Source organism: Strigops habroptila, chromosome 7, assembly GCF_004027225.2.
Source record: "Strigops habroptila isolate Jane chromosome 7, bStrHab1.2.pri, whole genome shotgun sequence".
Classification (NCBI taxonomy): domain Eukaryota; kingdom Metazoa; phylum Chordata; class Aves; order Psittaciformes; family Psittacidae; genus Strigops; species Strigops habroptila.
In genome coordinates, this window is record NC_044283.2 from 43472078 (window position 1) to 43489254 (window position 17177).

Here is a 17177-nt window from a genome sequence, read left to right on the forward strand (position 1 = left end):
TAACTTCATTAAAAAACAAACAAACCTCTCACTTTCTAGTTAAAACAGGGCCCAAGGATACAACTCTAATGAAGTCTATACTCTATCCAACTTTTAGTGCTTCCATAATGCAAACGTAAAGCCATTGCTTCAGATTTCTATTTCACGTTCCAACACCACATTTTAGTAGAAATACACAATTATTTCTTTAAGCATAGAAGTTTGCTTCAGAGATTCAAGTTATCTTTGACATTCCACCCAGCTGTTTTTTGCTTAAAAACAAAGAAATCAGGCAGATGTAGTATCAATGTATACAGAAGTTCAATGAGTTAACTGATTATTCTTGAAGAACCCGTGTCTGCTACAAAATACAATGTTCTGTTCTCATTTTCCTCCCCATTGCATACCTACTCCTGGAACCATTATCCAATTCAGCTATACACAGGCATTTTATAGCTACCATGTGTCACCAACTGACACAAAAAGCTAGCTTTCAAATACATATTATTTTCCTAGTTCCATTCAGAAGCATACCCTAACATATTCCTGTCTATAAGGCTGCACACAGGAACTTCTGAACACAAGTTTAGTACCTGAACTAAGCTGTAGTCTGACCTAATTCACAGCAGATGACCAACATATCAGGTGTTACTTACCCACTCTAGAACTTGGAATCATATGCGAGATCATTTCACGTTCAGTAAGCATGCTGTATATCTACAGCCAGATGCATAAATATCTTTCTAAACAGAAAGGGTTAATTTTTCCAGCTCTAACTTGACGTGATTTAGAAACTCTTTTAGCAGTTGGTAAGGCAGAGGTTGGCAGTCCTGAAGCTGCTTCAACCAGCTACCATGTGAGAGCAACCTTCCTCCAGGCTAAAAGCCAAGATCAAGTAAGAACTCAGACGTATGTCACCACAGTTGTCTGCCAAGTGAACTGAAGTGGTTATCAATTCACAGCTCTTTATCCCAACTTTCTCAACAGAGCTGAGGACTAGAACACATGAGCCCTCTGTAACCATTTCTGTGCACAATCTGACAGCTTCACACAAACCACTGCAAGAGCTGGTGCTATACCTTTACACACACACGTACAAGGCTTCAACACTATTCGATCAGCACTATAGTGGAAGTGACAAATGTCCAGTCAATAATCAATTTCAGCAGAGCATAGAAGAATGCAGTAGCATTTTGCACCATTGCTGCCATCTGCCAAGACAAGAGTCTTAACACACAGACTAACCCCGCTGCTGTACAGTTGGGCAAAGTGGTTTCTGCACTTAATATGCTTCTTCCTTGTGCATGCACTGGAGGTTACCAACCTTCCTTTCCAGCAGGTTAACAGGTCTCTGCCTAGCTTGTTTAACCCAGTCATGTTAAACAAGCCAGGACTTCAGAAACAAAAGGCCCATGACCTTTCCTATAGTAGGATTTGTCATAAGAATCACAATACATTTTAGACTGCAAGTTAGAGAGCTGAGTGTTCAATGTGAAGATTTTAGAAGGTCATGTGGTGAGAACATGAAAGGAAAGGCAAGGAAAGATGACAGATACAAGCACTCAACTGATCAGCAATAGCTGGATGAACTCTAGTGTCCATACAGAAAAACAGAAGACAGACACAAAAAATTTGTCTGAACATAAACTAATTCCTTTGAGCTGCATATTTTTAAAAACTTCAATAACTGTTTTTCCCAGACCACAGAGGGTTTTAACATTAAAACATTATACAAAGATCTGTAAGATGATTCACATTCAGAGAAAAAATATCAATTTAAGAATAACCTGCTTATAACTATGTATTCGACAGTTTGTACGTCATGCTCTCTGGGGTTTCCTTCAAAAACATCATCTAATAGACTCTGCTCAGATTTTCTGTGCATTCATATACCCAGCCCCAAAAGCTGAGCAATTTCAGGTATTGGATAATATCCAGATTCAGAATTCAGTGCAAAGACTCCACACAGAAATCTAGAGCATTGAGTTCATTCAAGCTACTGTTTTCTTCCACAGAAGTCAGTAAACTTACTGACAATAAAAATCTAAGAGTTATTGCAAGAATCTTCCTGACTTAATTATAAAGTACTAGAGTGTTCAAATTAGAAATCTGAAAGTGCTAATACCAAATTCAGCCTGTTAGCACCTCTGTTAGAAAAGTAAATATTCTCAGATTGTTTACTTTAAACAGCTGATTTCATTAGCATGTGTGAAACTCCAGTGAGCACCTTGGAGGAGAAAAGTTGAAGTGCATTGCATGGAGGTGAGAACATGCTGCAGAGAAAGCTCCACACTGATTCAGCAATTACATCACACATGGCTCAAATTTCACTTCAGCACAGTCTACGAAGGAAAATCATGAGTCAGTTTTAGCAGCAGCAAGTGTGATGTAAAGCCCTCATGCTCGTTTATCTGTACAATTCAAAGAATATCCAGGAAGCATGCTGACTGACAAGACACATATTTTGGCTGTTGGTCATGTAAAAGCACCCATATTTGCCCTAATCCTAGTGGGGAAGGCACAGGCACCATTAATGAAACTCCTAAACTAGTCGTGTCAGTGCCTCAGAAGAATGCTTTATCTTGCAGCCTGCACAGGAGCTTGTCTTGTGACCTCAATCTTGAATATAGAAACATGACACTGTATTTGAGCAACAAATGCATACAAATAGGGCAAATGGAGTGAGGCAAGAAAGGCAGCAAGGCGAGGATAAAGCAGGACAGAGAACCACCTGAGCCTGCAGATTAAGAAGTAGAGGCAGAGCACACAGAGGAGCTGATTCATGACAGGCAAAGGTGAACAACCATGTCCATGCCTGTTAGATCGGTAGTAGTCTGACACTGTGTAAAGTGCAAGAAAAGGTGTAGACACATTTGCTGTCCTCATACAAGATGTACCCAATTCAAAGTCCTCCTTTTCTCACTTATTCTCTCTAGCAAGCCTGTTAACCACCATCCTACAGAATTGCATTCCTCATCTTTTGCCTAACAAGTGTACCCATGGAAACCTTCACATAGCAAATACTGATAATTAGGGTAGCATGAGAACATTCTTCTTGCAACACTGTCTAGCAGCATGCAAGACGACAGCGTGCTCTTACATCAAGAGTGTACTTAGTAGAAATGACTGTTGACAAATATAAAACATATGGCTCTGAAATTGAGCCTTCAGAAGCCATGCCTGAATATCACTAAGGTGCAAAGTAGATTACAGATGAAAGCACACAATTGTCAGTGTCAGCAGGAATACCTAAAGGAACAGGTATGTCACCAAGTTTTGCAGCACACGTAGTCAGTATTAATCCAAAGAATTGTTCCCACAAAAGAAGTCCTCAGCAGCTTCAACGTTACTGAAACGCCAGAACAAGAAATAAACTGCTTTTATGAAAACAATTACTGCATTTCCTAGCCCCTTCACCCCAGCAATGTTGTCACATCTACACGTTCTGGGCTTCACCCTGTTGTTACTCACTGTTCAGACCAAAGCTACAGATAAAGGCCACTACCATGCACTGGAACACCTACAACCCCCATCATCCTGTTCTGACAATGATTACAACATTTTTGTCAAACCTCTTCCATCTTCCTTTCCTCTCAAGTTCTAATAAAGCTACTCTGCTACATCAACTAAGTCCACATAAGGAAAGTTACAAAGTTTACTTAAGTTTATATGAAGCCAGCCTCTACTAACAATACAGCTCTGCCATCAGCTTTTAAAAAGTTTCTCTATGAATTTAGCTTTTATGAATGTCCGCGCTTTTCAGCCCCAAGCAGCTCTATTGTCTCACTCACATTAATCCATTTATGTCAACAGACAAGTATTCCCCTATAGCATTAGCATCGTTGCTTTAGATTGTAGTGTATTGTGCTTCAAGATGTGCTACTGACAAGGGAAGGCAGCTCCAAGGCTTTCTGTCACTACTATTCCCCAAATCACTTTCTACTGACTGTAGTACATGGTAGAGTACTCACCCAATTCTGGACATGTAACCAGCAGAAGTACCCCAAGAATAAGGAAACAAGCACCTACTATCCAACTGCACAACAATTTAAGAGTCAGATGTGTAGGAAATACACTACTAGCTGGTTATGCCACATGGATAAGTTACTTGTAAATTAGAAATAAGATAATCCTTTGGCAAAACCAATTTGATCAGTCAAACAAGAACATATCTTTTAATGGAACTAAAAGAAATAACCAAAGTACCTCCATCCTTCTCAGAACATCAGTAGCTTATGCATTTCCAAAGTTTTTTAAGCCACATGGAGGGGGGGGTGTCTTCTTGCAATTTTAAGAGACAATGAGTTAGTCGTCTCAAAGGAAGGCTGGAGGAAACCAATAGGTTGTTCAGTGACAGAAGTGTAGAAAAGTGTGTAGGGGAGGGAAAATCCAAATAACTTAAGGAGAAGAATGGCATTGGTTCCTGTAAAGCTCTAAAGCTGGAGGACTTGGAATTTGCTTGTTTTCCTTAAAAACAGCCCCAGGCTGGAAGCGTGGTTTCCATCATACTTTCAATCACTTCCTCTCTAAGCTGTTTTCTTGAGATTGTAATAAGTCTCTTTCTGCGGAACTTACTCTTTTCCTACTGACTGAGGAAAGGCTAATGCCAGAGCAGAGGTATTATACTGCACCTTAAGGCTCACCTTCAGCTGTCAGCGAAGAGGTATGTGGCTTAGATTTGATGTTTAAACTTCCCTGCCCCCATGCTCAGATCTGGCCCTGGGTTACATTGCCCTTTGTACAGCATATAAGGTAATGATTTTTCTTTCAAATACTTTTTGAAGGGTTTACAGCCAGATGTTTAATGATATTTCTTCATACTCATGTATGAAGATGCACATGAGTTCTCAGTAGTGTTATTGCTGTGTGGATGCCTACAAAGCTGCAAGAAGCTCAAGAGAAGCCCAATTAAGCTACAAGAATTTGCTAAGGGGTGTTTCATTCTAACAAAGATATAACTGACAAGCAAGCAGACTCAAAGCTCACTACCGCTTTCTTTCCTTTTTCAGAAGGTGGAACATTGCCAGGCTGGTAATAAATGCTGTGAAATAATGCTTAGCAAATAGGATCTCACAAGCATTTCAGCGCTATGACCAAAGGAATTACTAGTATCAGCTGCCAAACAGATGATCTCATATACCAAAACTAACAAACTGTTACCAGATAGATATCCTGCATTTACAACATGACATCCGCTCCATTATAGACACCAGAAGGAGCAGCTGATACTCAAAGCTGAAGAAACAGCCCATTTGCAAGTTTCAAACACAGCTGAAATAACACAACCCTTTTTTTTTTTTTTTATAGAATCCACATAAAATGAAGTTATTCCCTGTTTTACAACACTCCTTCACTAAACATACCAATACCAAAGAAATTTCATCCCAGGTTGCAAAGCAGAAATTACACATTCAGCAGTGAAAACACAATCTTCCAGAAACTCCAAGGCATTTCTTTTCATTCTTACATCCCTGGACATAGGCATGTCATTAAAAAAAAAAAAGGAAAAAACAAAGACCGAAATTAGTGGGAAGCCTAGGCCCTCAGTTTAAGGGTAACGTCAATTTTTCATGTTGAAAAGCTCAGAAACACACTGATGTGAAGTCTCATTCTATAGTCAGGTAAACACAATTACAGCATGTCATGGTTTAAACCCAGCCAGTAACTAATTACCACAGAGCCACATGCTCACTCCCCTCCTTTCCATGCTGTGGGATGGTGAAGAGAATCAGAAGAATGTAAAACCCATGGGTTGAGATAAGAACAGTTTAATAATTGAAATTAAATAAAATATAATGATAATAGAGATAATACCAACAATAAACAATACTGTTAATAATAATAACAATAGGAAGGAAAAAAAAAGTTAAAAAATGAAAACTTAGAAAACACAAGCGATGCACAATACAATTGCTCACCACCTGCTGACCAATACCCAGCCCGACCCAAGCAGCAATGGGTCCTTTCGAGGTGACTCCCCCCAGTTTATATACTGGACATGACGTGCTGTGGTATGGAATACCCCTTTGGCTAGTTTGGGTCCGGTGTCCTGATTCTGCTTCCTCCCCGCTTCTTGTGCCCCTCCTCACTGGCAGAGCATGAGAGACTGAAAAGTCCTTGATGAGGGTAAACACTATCCAGCAACAACTAAAACATCCATGTGTTATCAGCATTATTCCCAAACTGAAGCAAAAACACAGCACTGCACCAGCTGCTAGGAATAAAAAAATAACTGTTACAGCTGAAACCAGGACACAGAAGAACTGCTATAAATTTAAGTACAATCAAACTACCTGCAACCCATATCCATTTCCTTAAAGCGACTACCCAGTACCTTAGTAAAATACATGCTTAGCACTGGAGACATTCTAGTCTTGAGATACTACATGCTTATAAAATACTCAATCCTTAAAATTTAAAATTCATGGGGAGTAGGATGCTTTATTTTTGCATTAATAGATACCATTCTGCTGAGCACATGACCCTGGTAGCACTCCAAAAACCTGTAAAAACTACTCTAAATCAATCTTGTAGGGGAAGTAACATTTGATAAGGAAATAAGAAATATTAGGGGAATTTAGCCACATAAATACACGTTTCTCACCAAGAATTTAGGATTTTCTCAGTGTTAGAGGCTACAAAAAAATACATTGAACTACAGTCACTCACATGCCTCTGTTGAAAGGTGTGTGTATACACATATATTTGTATGTGTGCATTATACACCTACATACACAAACACATATATAGATATTTTAATCTAAGGGAAGCAAAAAGCAGTAGTGACAGAAACCAGAAACTGAAGATCTGTGTACAAAACTGCTTAGAACAAATACAATATCATGTCACTAATACCCATCTGTTCTCCAGCTGGTTTACAATTTCTCTTAAAAAAAAAAAAAAAAAAAAGTTAAAATATTCTACAAGTCTAACTACTACCACTTCATACTTTCATTATTTTGAAGGGATGTGCAGGCCAGTAAAAACTCCTAGTATCCAAATAGCTCTATATTAACATCTACATGTCATATTTACTTTCTCCTCACCCAGCAAGTAAGGGTTGTGTTTACAGGAACACACAGCACAGCTCAACAGGACTAGATCCACAGTGAATTAACTGGTGCTAAGGACCTGACCCACCACACTGGAGTATTACTTTTGACCAGCCATAGTCTGGTCCCAGCAACTGAATGCCCATTAGCAGTTGGAGCACACTTTCTAATTATTTCATTCATTTCAACAGGAATCAAGTTTACATACCGAAGCCACTTGGCTATGTAAGCCAAAGTGCAGTAAGTAGAAACAATTGAGAGGTTTTCCTTAAAAGAGCACTCCTAATCCAAATTAAGATGTTAATGCTCATGCACCCAAGAAACCATCTCCTGTGGCTTCACATTCAGCTATAGGCACCATGTCTCTCTTTGAGGCTGTGCAAGCTCATCCCAGTAAGCAGCACGAACCATGCAGCTTGCTGTTTTCTTCAGAGCCAAAGAGAGGAAGCAGCACCAATATTTGGTCAAGATTTAGCTCCCGTTAAAGAAGAGAGGGCAACAGAACAACTACATGCAATACTTGCTACAGGCAAACCTCAAGCTTGGTTGACGGCTCTTTGGAACAGAACTTCTCCTGGTGTTCCTGGGAAGACTAGAAAATGTAAAACTTCTGAACAGCGTACTCAAAAAACAGCTGTCAAATTAATTTATTTGAGTTGGTATTATCTACTGAAGAGATAGTTGGTGATTTTGCTATTGTAAGGAGGGTGCGTGAATACACTTAAGCTTTCAAGACTTCCACAACAATTCAAAGTCCAAGGATACAGACTGTTACTGGTCTTATAGGGCCACTCAAGAGAGCTATACACAGCAGGACATACTGAATGTGGAGGGACCTCACTAACCCGAGGAAATAAAACTAACTGAAATACTTAAAAATATAGGCTTGCCATTGGAACAGAAAATGTTCCTGCCACTTAGCCTCTAAAAGTGACCGGCAGCACATGCTTAAAACAGAAGCTAAAGGATCAAGTCTTTGATTTTACTTAAATCCAATCACATCTCTCCATTCAGAGATTACTGTTCAACAGAAAGTCTATTACAAACACTGTAGAAGAGCTTCCAAGACCCAGCAAGTATGCTCCTGCAGGTCATCAACAGATCACTAGGAAGAAAGAAAAAGCATAGCAACACATTTAGAGGTCATAACGAAGAAGATTAATGCAGTATTAACAGGTTAAAAAAAACCCAAACACATGCAAAATACTTCAAATAACTATATTAATCTTAAGTTTGCCAAAAACCTAAACAGATAGCAAGGGGGGGGGAACAGAGGGATAAAAAGAGCGATCAGTACCTACAATAGTATTTTAATTATAACTTTTTGTTTGAAGTGCCACATCATTTAGATGTTATTCAAACTGAAAACCAAGTGTTGAATATCGTACCTAAGGAAGAAGAGGCATACAATCCCTGACCTCACAAAATATTCCAGATGGAGCAATCCTACTGATTTTAATGGGGGGACACACTGTGCAAGAAATCTGCCTTCATGGAGTTCTGAAAATGTGAAAACCCTCAAACTAGAACTTGCAGCATTGCTCTCTGATACTGAGTACTTAGTAAGATTTTTAAATACAAGGCAAAATAATAGTTGGGAATTGTTACTCAGTTTAAATGTGGAAAATACATTTGTTTTCTTTCAAATTAAAGAGGCTATTTAATTCATAAGGTAAGTGTTACAAAATGTAACTAGCAAGCATAGCACAGACTGTAGCCTCCTAAAATTCACCAGCCCTGTTCTCTGATATGAATGCAGCACTAGTACTGTGACTACCACTTTAATAGGAATCGCCTCATAACCCAAATATCCTAATGCCATTTTGCTGTTACTGTTTTCACCAGGATCTTCCAGCTTTGGCCATACATATGGTCATGACCCACACAGACCATCTTTGAAATCATAATGGCTCCGTGACTGTCATCTTTCATACTTGACACTATGGCACTTTGTGGATCAAGGTATTTTTCAACCTTCTCTCTTCCTTACCATTCTTATAGTACAGAAAGCCCACATTCCAATTCAGTCCCATATGCTATTTGATCACAAGACCAGTCAACTCATACTGAACTGAAAAACAGACACGGAGGTTACCAGACATGCATGTGATGGTCACTGTGCTCACCAGGACCGGCTTGGTCTTGTGAGCAGAACAGATGCTGAAAGTAACAAAGCCCCAGGGACCAAAATGCTGTCCCTGAGGGTTGAGAAAACAGTAATAATTCGGTATTACATAAAAATTACATGTTCAAGCCCTGAAGTAGCAATAGCGACTAGATCTCACCTTTAAGTATTTGCCCTATGACGCGCAGGGAGAGCAGTGGAAGGTGCCCAATGCTCAGCGGGTCATCAGACTAGGCACGTGTATTTAGGTCACAACAATAAAGCCATTTTTGTTTTTTCCATCTCGCTGATGAGCGAGACTTGAGCACGGGTTATCACAGCAATCCCGTACAAACGCAAGGTAAGAGAAGGCCTGGCGCCTCCGCCCGGTGTCGCCCACTGAGCGCTCCACGACCCCGACCGTGACACTTCCAACTCGGATATAAAATGGCTGAGGGATCCAACGAGGGGAAAAGCAGGAGAAGAGCCGCCCCATCACCACCCGGGGTGCCCCCTCCCCGCGGGCCGCTCCCCAGCCCCTGCAGAAACTTCGCAGCGGGAACCCCGAGAAGGCTGCAGCCCCTCAGCGGGCGGCCGGGGGCAGCGATACCCTCTGCCGCCCCTTCCCCCTCGCAGCCGGGGCGGCCCCCAAGGCCCGTGTGGAGCCGCTCCGGCGCGCCCGGACCCGCCCTGCCCCCGCCGCTCACCTGAAGGCGGGCCCCTCCCCCGGAGCCCGGCCATGGGGGGCCGCCGCGCCGCCGCCTCTTTTGTTGAAGAGCTTCTGGAGCAGGGTGGGGGCCATGCTGCTGCCGCCGCCCCGCCCGGCGGGGCCCCACCGCGCCTCTCGCAGCGGCTCAGCGGGCGGCGAGCGGCGGCGGCCGCGGCAGCATCCCCGCCGCCGCGGAGCCGCCCAGCATTGCGCGGAGGCGAGGAGAGGGGAAGCGAGGTGAGAGGAGCGGAACGCCGGCCCGCTCAGCCGCGCCGCTCCCGGCGAGCCGCCCGTCACCTGATCGAGGGGCCGAGCCCGCCCCCCGCGGCCGCCCAGCGGCGCTGACAGCTGCCCGCCCGCCGGACGGGGCTCAGCGTTGCTCGGCACAGCCGCGCCGCTAGCAGCCGCGCGATCGCAACGGAGACAGGGTACGCGAACGCGCCGCGCCCCCCGCGCGTCCCCCATTGGCTGCGCGGCGCTCCCTGCCCCGCCCCCAGCACGTGGTAAGGAGCCGGGGACAGGCTTAAAGGGACAGCGCGTGGCTCGCGCTGGGGTGCGGCGGTCGGGGACCTTGGCGGGGGGAGGGGGGAGCATGCGCGGAGGGGGCCCGTGCGCGAACAGCGCGCATTGTTCCGCGTATCCACGGTAGCAAGCACCCGTGTACTCACACAAAAGGAGCGTGACCAGCAGGTCGAAGGAGGTGATCCTGCCCCTCTACTCTGCTCTCATGAGACCCCACTTGCAGTACTGTGTGCACTTCTGGTGTACTCAACATAAAAAGGACATGGAGCTGTTGGAGCGAGTCCAGAGGAGGGCCACGAGGATGATAAGGGGGCTGGAGCACCTCCTGTATGAAGACAGGCTGAGAAAGTTGGGGCTGTTCAGGCTGGAGAAGAGAAGGCTGCATGGAGACCTCATAGCAGCCTTCCAGTAACTGAAGGGGGTCTGTAAGGATCCTAGGGAGGGACTCTTCATCAGGCACTGGAGTGATAGGACAAGGGGGAATGGCTTCAAACTTAAGCAGGGGAAATTTAGGTTAGATAAAAGGAAGAAGTTCTTTACTGTGAGGGTGGTGAGGCACCGGCAGGGGTTGCCCAGAGAAGCTGTGGCTACCCCTTCCTTGGCGGCGTTCAAGGCCAGGTTGAACAGGGCTTTGAGCAACCTGGTCTAGTGCAAGGTGTGCCTGCCCACGGCAGGGGAGTTGGAACTAGATGAGTTTTAAGGTCCCTTCCAACCCAAACCATTCTATGATTCAGGTAGCACTGCTTGGAAGGTGCCTATTTTCACTCATTTCTCTACAATTGATCTATTTCATTCACAAAATAATTAGATAATGCTACAGTACTGATAGGTCTGTATGTGTGTCATTTGGAGCTTTGTTAATTTGGGGGGAAGAGTTGTTTGTGTGCTTTTTCCCAGCAGCAGGATGACACTACCATGCACCCACCAAGAGAAGCCAAGTCTAAATGCTCTGTTTTAACCAGATAGGTAGCAGAATTATGATAGCTTCCTGCTCTTTCAGGAAACTTGGAGACGAGACATTGAGAATAGCTATCATGGCAATAGTTGTAATGGACCATTACAATAGCTGACTGCAGATTCAACGTTCAGTAGTGGCAGGAGAGGTGGAGAACATGCTGGTGCTTTGGAGCCAGCCTTTCTGTCGCTGGAGAAGCTGATTTCTCTCTAAAATAAAAATTAAGAGATGACTTTCTACTGGCCTGATATAACACCAGCTTGAATCCTGTAGTACTCAGCTGACCCTTTTTGGAGGTCTATTCGCAGAAGGGATCACCATTTTGAAGGCTTTCAACCACTTCATCTGTGAGATGGAATACCCAGTGTAAACCTTTCAGCTTGGATGTTCTTGCAGCTTTTGATTCTTTACTTCGACCATCATCACCACATGCCCCCAGTCATTAAGCAAAGCTGAAGGACCTGAGAGTGAGGGCATGGAGATGACAGTACAGCAAAAGGGAAGTGAATAGCAGGGTGTGGCTGGACAAGATGAAAGACATCCTGGTTGACATAGTAATCAATGCAAATGAGAATCTAGGCATTCAGCTCCAGAAATAAGCATTAGATTGTAGTTCTCAAAGAACAGCAGAAGTGTTGTGCAAAGTTTGAGCAGATGTAAAGAAAAAAGCCATACTATCTGTCAAGAAAAGACCATTTACAGCAAGATGGTGAGTCTACAGCCCTCACTCTTCTAGGAAATACAGGAAATAAAAATGTGGCATATAAAAATCATAGAATGATTTAGGTTGGAAAAGACTTTTAAGATCATCAAGTCAAACTGTTAACCAAGCACTGCCAAGTCCACCACTAAACCATAAAAAGATAATTCAAAACTTGGAATAGCTGAATGCTTGGATAAGTATTTCAGTGTTTCATAGACTGTATACTTCTCAGAAGATTCTCTCCTAAGAATGTATAGATTAGGTTTTATAGCCAGGACAGGCTGGGTTAAAAGTCAGGTCTCCCAAGTTGCACTTTGCCTCCCTGTCACTTAGACCTGGATGAAATTTGAATTCTGATACAGCTGCTTCCCTTCCCCCGTGCTTGGACCTGAATGCACATGTCCAAAATGCTCCAAAAGCTTTGTTGTCAGAACTAGGCTTTGGAGGAACCACAGAAAGAAGCCAGAGGCCAGAACAGGTAAGTAACCTCTGAAGATTTAACAAAAAGTTTGTTAATCCATGATGCTCACTAATGACTTAGTGCTTAGTGTGGTGACGCATGCTAGGTTACACGAACGCAGGTAAGTCTTGCTACACTTTGCAATGCATCAGCAACAGTCTGGATTCTGTAAAAGAAATAAAATCCACTTCTTATTGCCACTTCAAACATGCCAAGTACAATGTGATACCAAGAAATGTCTAGAATTATTCTCTCTCCATATTGCCATTATTACTAGTTAGCAGAGCAAGTCTAAATTACTCTCCACAGAGAATTATAAAACCAATTATGAAATGCATTCCACTTTGCAAGCAGGGACAGAAGCTGACAGGAATGGAGAGCTTGGGATTGCAGCCCCCTGCAAACTGGCTTACTCATCCATCATGGAACCGAGAGTTACATAACTTGAGCTGTTGCTGCAGCAACTTTTCCCAGCCCCGGAACAGTGCCACAGAGGTGCTGTCTTAATATAGATAAGCAGCTTCACTGTCTTTTTACACGGCAGATACAGTTAGCTGAAAACGAAAGACAGCTTAAAGGGAAATATTCAAGATAATTGTTTCAAAATTACTGGGAAATATTGATGTATGTAACGAAACATTAATTTTCAGCAGTCACTGATGTTAAAAACAGAGAGAAAGGCCTGTTAAGAGATGACTCCTTTTAATCACCACAATATAAATATCAAGTAATACAGTGATAATTGGATTGTGTGAAGGCAATAGGTATTTACAATCTCTGAAATCACTACTCAACTTACATACATAAGATGTTCATACCTTACTTACATACTTATATGTGTACATACCTGTGAATGTTCATACATTTGTTTAGAACCTGGCTTTGCTCCTCTCTGCAACAGAGTTGTTGGCATTGTTAAATTGAATGTCTAAGCCTCCTGTCCAGGACTCCATCCAAAGCCATCCAAAATGATGTCCCAGATTTTCAGTGGCAAATTCTCTTGTGGGACGTCCTATTTCTGGTTGCACTCTGGTCTTTAAACCCATGCTGATGTAGTTCACCTTGGACTCCATTCTACATTAGATGAATCCAAAAAGGCTTTCCACATAATAAAGAATATAGTCGTCATAATCAATATTTTCAGAGAATCATAGAATGGTTTGGTTTGGAAGGGAACTCAAAGATCCTCTAATTCCACCCCCCCTGCCATGGGCAGGGACACCTTCCACCAGACCAGGTTGCTCAAAGCCCCATCCAACCTGGCCTTGAACACTGCCAGGGATGGGACATCTACAGCCTCTCTGGGCAACCTGTGCCAGTGTCTCACCACCCTCAAGGTGAAGATTTTTTTCCTAATATCTGATCTAAATCTACTATCTTCCAGTTTAAAGCCATTCCCGCTTGTCCTGTCACTACACACCCTTGTAAAAAGTCCCTTTCCAGATTTCTTGTAGGCCCCCTTTACGTACTGGAAAGCTGCTTTAAGGTCTCCTTGGAGCCTTCTCTTCTCCAGGCTGAACAAGCCCTTTAATACCTTTTGGTGATAACTATGATAAACAGCAGTATACATTTACATGAAAGTGCAGTTATATACAGGACATACATTTGTATCAAAAATGAGGGCAGGAATTCAGCAACAAAACCAACAGCCCACATCACCACTGTGGGAACTGTGGCCAGCAGCTCACTAATGCTTTGGGCCTCTCCTTGCAAGCCATGGCTGTACCGTTAGCAGAAGTCAGAGGCAGACTCTACCATGCCTCCTCATGTCCTAAATGATACTCTTGTTACTTGCCTCTGAAACATGTTCTAAGCAGAGCTAAAATATACAGCTAAAAAGTCTGCTTATTTTTGCTTAGTTTTTAGCTAAACCATTTCTTTTAGAATCAGTGTATCTGAAAGTTAGTGATGAGTAAATGCATGACTTTTCTTTCAATTTCTGTCATATTATGTCAGCTCTGTGTAGACAATTTTCTTTTTAAAACATCCCAAGATAAGAACATATGGTTCTTTCATTGTTTAATATTGCATTTTAATTCAGCTTAGAGGAATCAGCTCAGAGTCAGTAACTGCTCAGTATGGGTTTCATCTGGGACCTCTTTATTCAGCTTTATGCAGAAAGAGAGTTGGGCAGCTGGAGAACAATAAGCCTGATGATGAGAAAACTGATTTATTTCTCTCTTTCCTGTCTCATGTCTCTGTCTCATGAAGGTGACATGCTTGATGTGCCAAGTCACATGGGAATAGCACATGATGCACCCTGTGTGTCACACAGCACTGGCTGAGTGGCTGCTCTATTTCACAGCAGGCAGTGAAAGTGTCCTTACGAAGACTGTTACCAAAAACCTGCTTATTGGAAGCGTCTTAATGCCCATTCTGAAAAGCTGGTGAGATGTGTGCTTCGGTCACTCATCAAGTGGATCCCATGGACCCCAGGTGGATCCCACTGGACCATACTCTGAAGCTACAGTTCAGTCCACTGAAAACCCCACAAACAGACAATTACTCCTATACAAACCAAAGTGCCTTTTAATATCCTTAGACAAGGCAGTTCTGCACTGAGCCAAAGCACTCACCTTCTGGTGGAATGAACATGTTCAAGCTTCTATTTTCTTCAAGTGTCAAATACAGATTTAGAGGTGAAAAAAGAGCAAGAAAATGAAACAAAAAGCAAAAAATCCTAATCTGAATGTGTACATATTTGCCTAGTTTACACAATCGGCAACAATTATCTTTATTTTACAATTTATTCTTTCATGAATGCTGTTTGACAGGCTAGAATGATTATGAAATAAATTTGCTTATTGTGTCTTCATCAGAATGCAAGTTTTAGAATGATACATGCATTTCTAAGCATTTATCAAGGATAGCTTCTTTAGTCAGGAAGAGAAGAAGTGAAAACAAAGATTTTTACAACTGGCTGATCCCTTTCTCTGATCTTTGCATTCAATTAGGCTGCAGTGTTAGGCTAGCAGTTTTGTGTATAACTTAATGTAATAATTTGAACATAAAATCACTCAGTAAATTCTTGACAGAAGTGACACTATGCTTGTTTTTACAATCTGTCAATGACTATAAATTAATATGTAATTATGCTACTGCTGTGCTTGGGAGATATTCATTCAGCTCACATATTTTCAAGAATCTCCTACCAACACCGAGAAAGTTGCTTAATTTCTCTCTTGTTTAGCTCACATCTCCAAATTACCACAGGGATTGCCTCTTTCTTTGTACCCACTGTAAAGCACCTTGCACATAGGGACTTCCAAGCAGCTACTGTAATATGAATTACTAATCTAGAATCTAGACTATTCCAACTTGGCCGGAAAAAAACCTGCAGGGACTGCGTAAGTCTGCTCCTGGAAGCATGAATCACTGCTTCTTCCTGAGAGGAAGCTGCCAACAGCTCTTGCGGGGGACACACTCAACAAAACACAATTTACTCTGATGTCTGCTAAAGAAATCTCTTCTAGACCGTACTCACTTGGCTAGCAACTGCCTCGCTGAGATCACTTCTCCCTCACCACTGCACCTCACCTAGGCTAAGCATAATGATAAAAATATCTCAGCCAGTGACCATGGCCAGATGCCTGGTGACTTACAGGTGACTCAGAGCTCTGGTGGCCTTTGACATTGTGGAGCATGTGAAACCCCTGACACAGCTGCATGACCTGGCTCAGAGAGAGAAATGCCTTAGCGTGATTCCACTGATTCCTCACTAAGTGTTCCCAGATGGTAGCAGATGGCTTTTCCTTCTGTTAAGGGCTCCCAGATGCAATATGCAACAGTACTTGGTGCCAATCACCTCTTCTATCCAACATCTGCACAGAGGCTGTGGGAATGATCGTGATGTAGTATAGGGACTGCAGTGTTAGTAATATCAATGCTACTTTTCTTTCAATCTGGGAATTACAACTACCCTCTGACACATCTAATATTGAGAACATACTGAGAGAGAGATGAAAACCAGCTTGGCAAAACTCAAGTCCAAACATACAAAGATGACATGAATTAGAGGAGAAAGCCTTTGGACAATACAATGAATCAAAGGATGAACGTAGAGATTTCTGGGCTGGATTAGAGAAGTCCAAGGAATAGAGAGGCTTGTTTTGATCAGCAGCATTTCCAAAAAGGCTGTAAGTTTACAAGAGTCAAAGCCCAGCACCCTTCTGTTTTTCCCTCAACACGTACCTTGCCTTCCTGATGCCAGTGAGCACAAGATGTGGCCATGTTGACCATTCATCCACTTGGGAATTCTGCACCTTGAGGAGCACCAACAAAGTTTGCTGCTGGTATTCACATCCCTTGGTCAACACATGTGGCTGAAAGAGATTGCCTTGTAACAGTTTTTGTGATATTCACACTTTGGGAAGAAACACATTTCGTTTTCAGACCTTAAGAAGACAGGAGTTATTCGGGGATTCTAAACAGTTATGTGGCAATAGCCACTTTTGACAATGTGCCCATTATTCCACGGGTTACAGCTTTTCACAAAGCCTGCATTTCTCTCACAAAACATGAACCCAGGCAAAATCAGAAATCCCTTTCCTCACCCGCCTTTCCAGGCCTTCTGTGCGTGTATAAGAACTCAACAAAGAAACGGGTATTTTTTTCCTTTGCAGACTACTCCGAGTCATTTCAGGCTGCTCGGGGGCAGGCCGCAGGGGCAGACCTTTCCTGCGCCTACCTGCGG

The 17177-nt window shown here is 42.8% G+C and overlaps 1 protein-coding gene across 2 annotated transcripts in view; it reads right to left on the reverse strand.

Moving 5' to 3' along the window:
* The window catches only part of FNIP2 (folliculin interacting protein 2), a 51373-nt gene extending 41121 nt beyond the window's left edge, over positions 1 to 10252 (reverse strand). For both annotated transcript variants that reach the window (XM_030493398.1, XM_030493399.1), the window contains exon 1: positions 9843 to 10252. In XM_030493398.1, coding sequence (XP_030349258.1) covers positions 9843 to 9937 — 95 coding nt within the window. In that variant the 5' untranslated portion in view covers positions 9938 to 10252. The remainder of the gene's footprint in view (positions 1 to 9842) is intronic.
* Positions 10253 to 17177: the final 6925 nt, after the last annotated feature.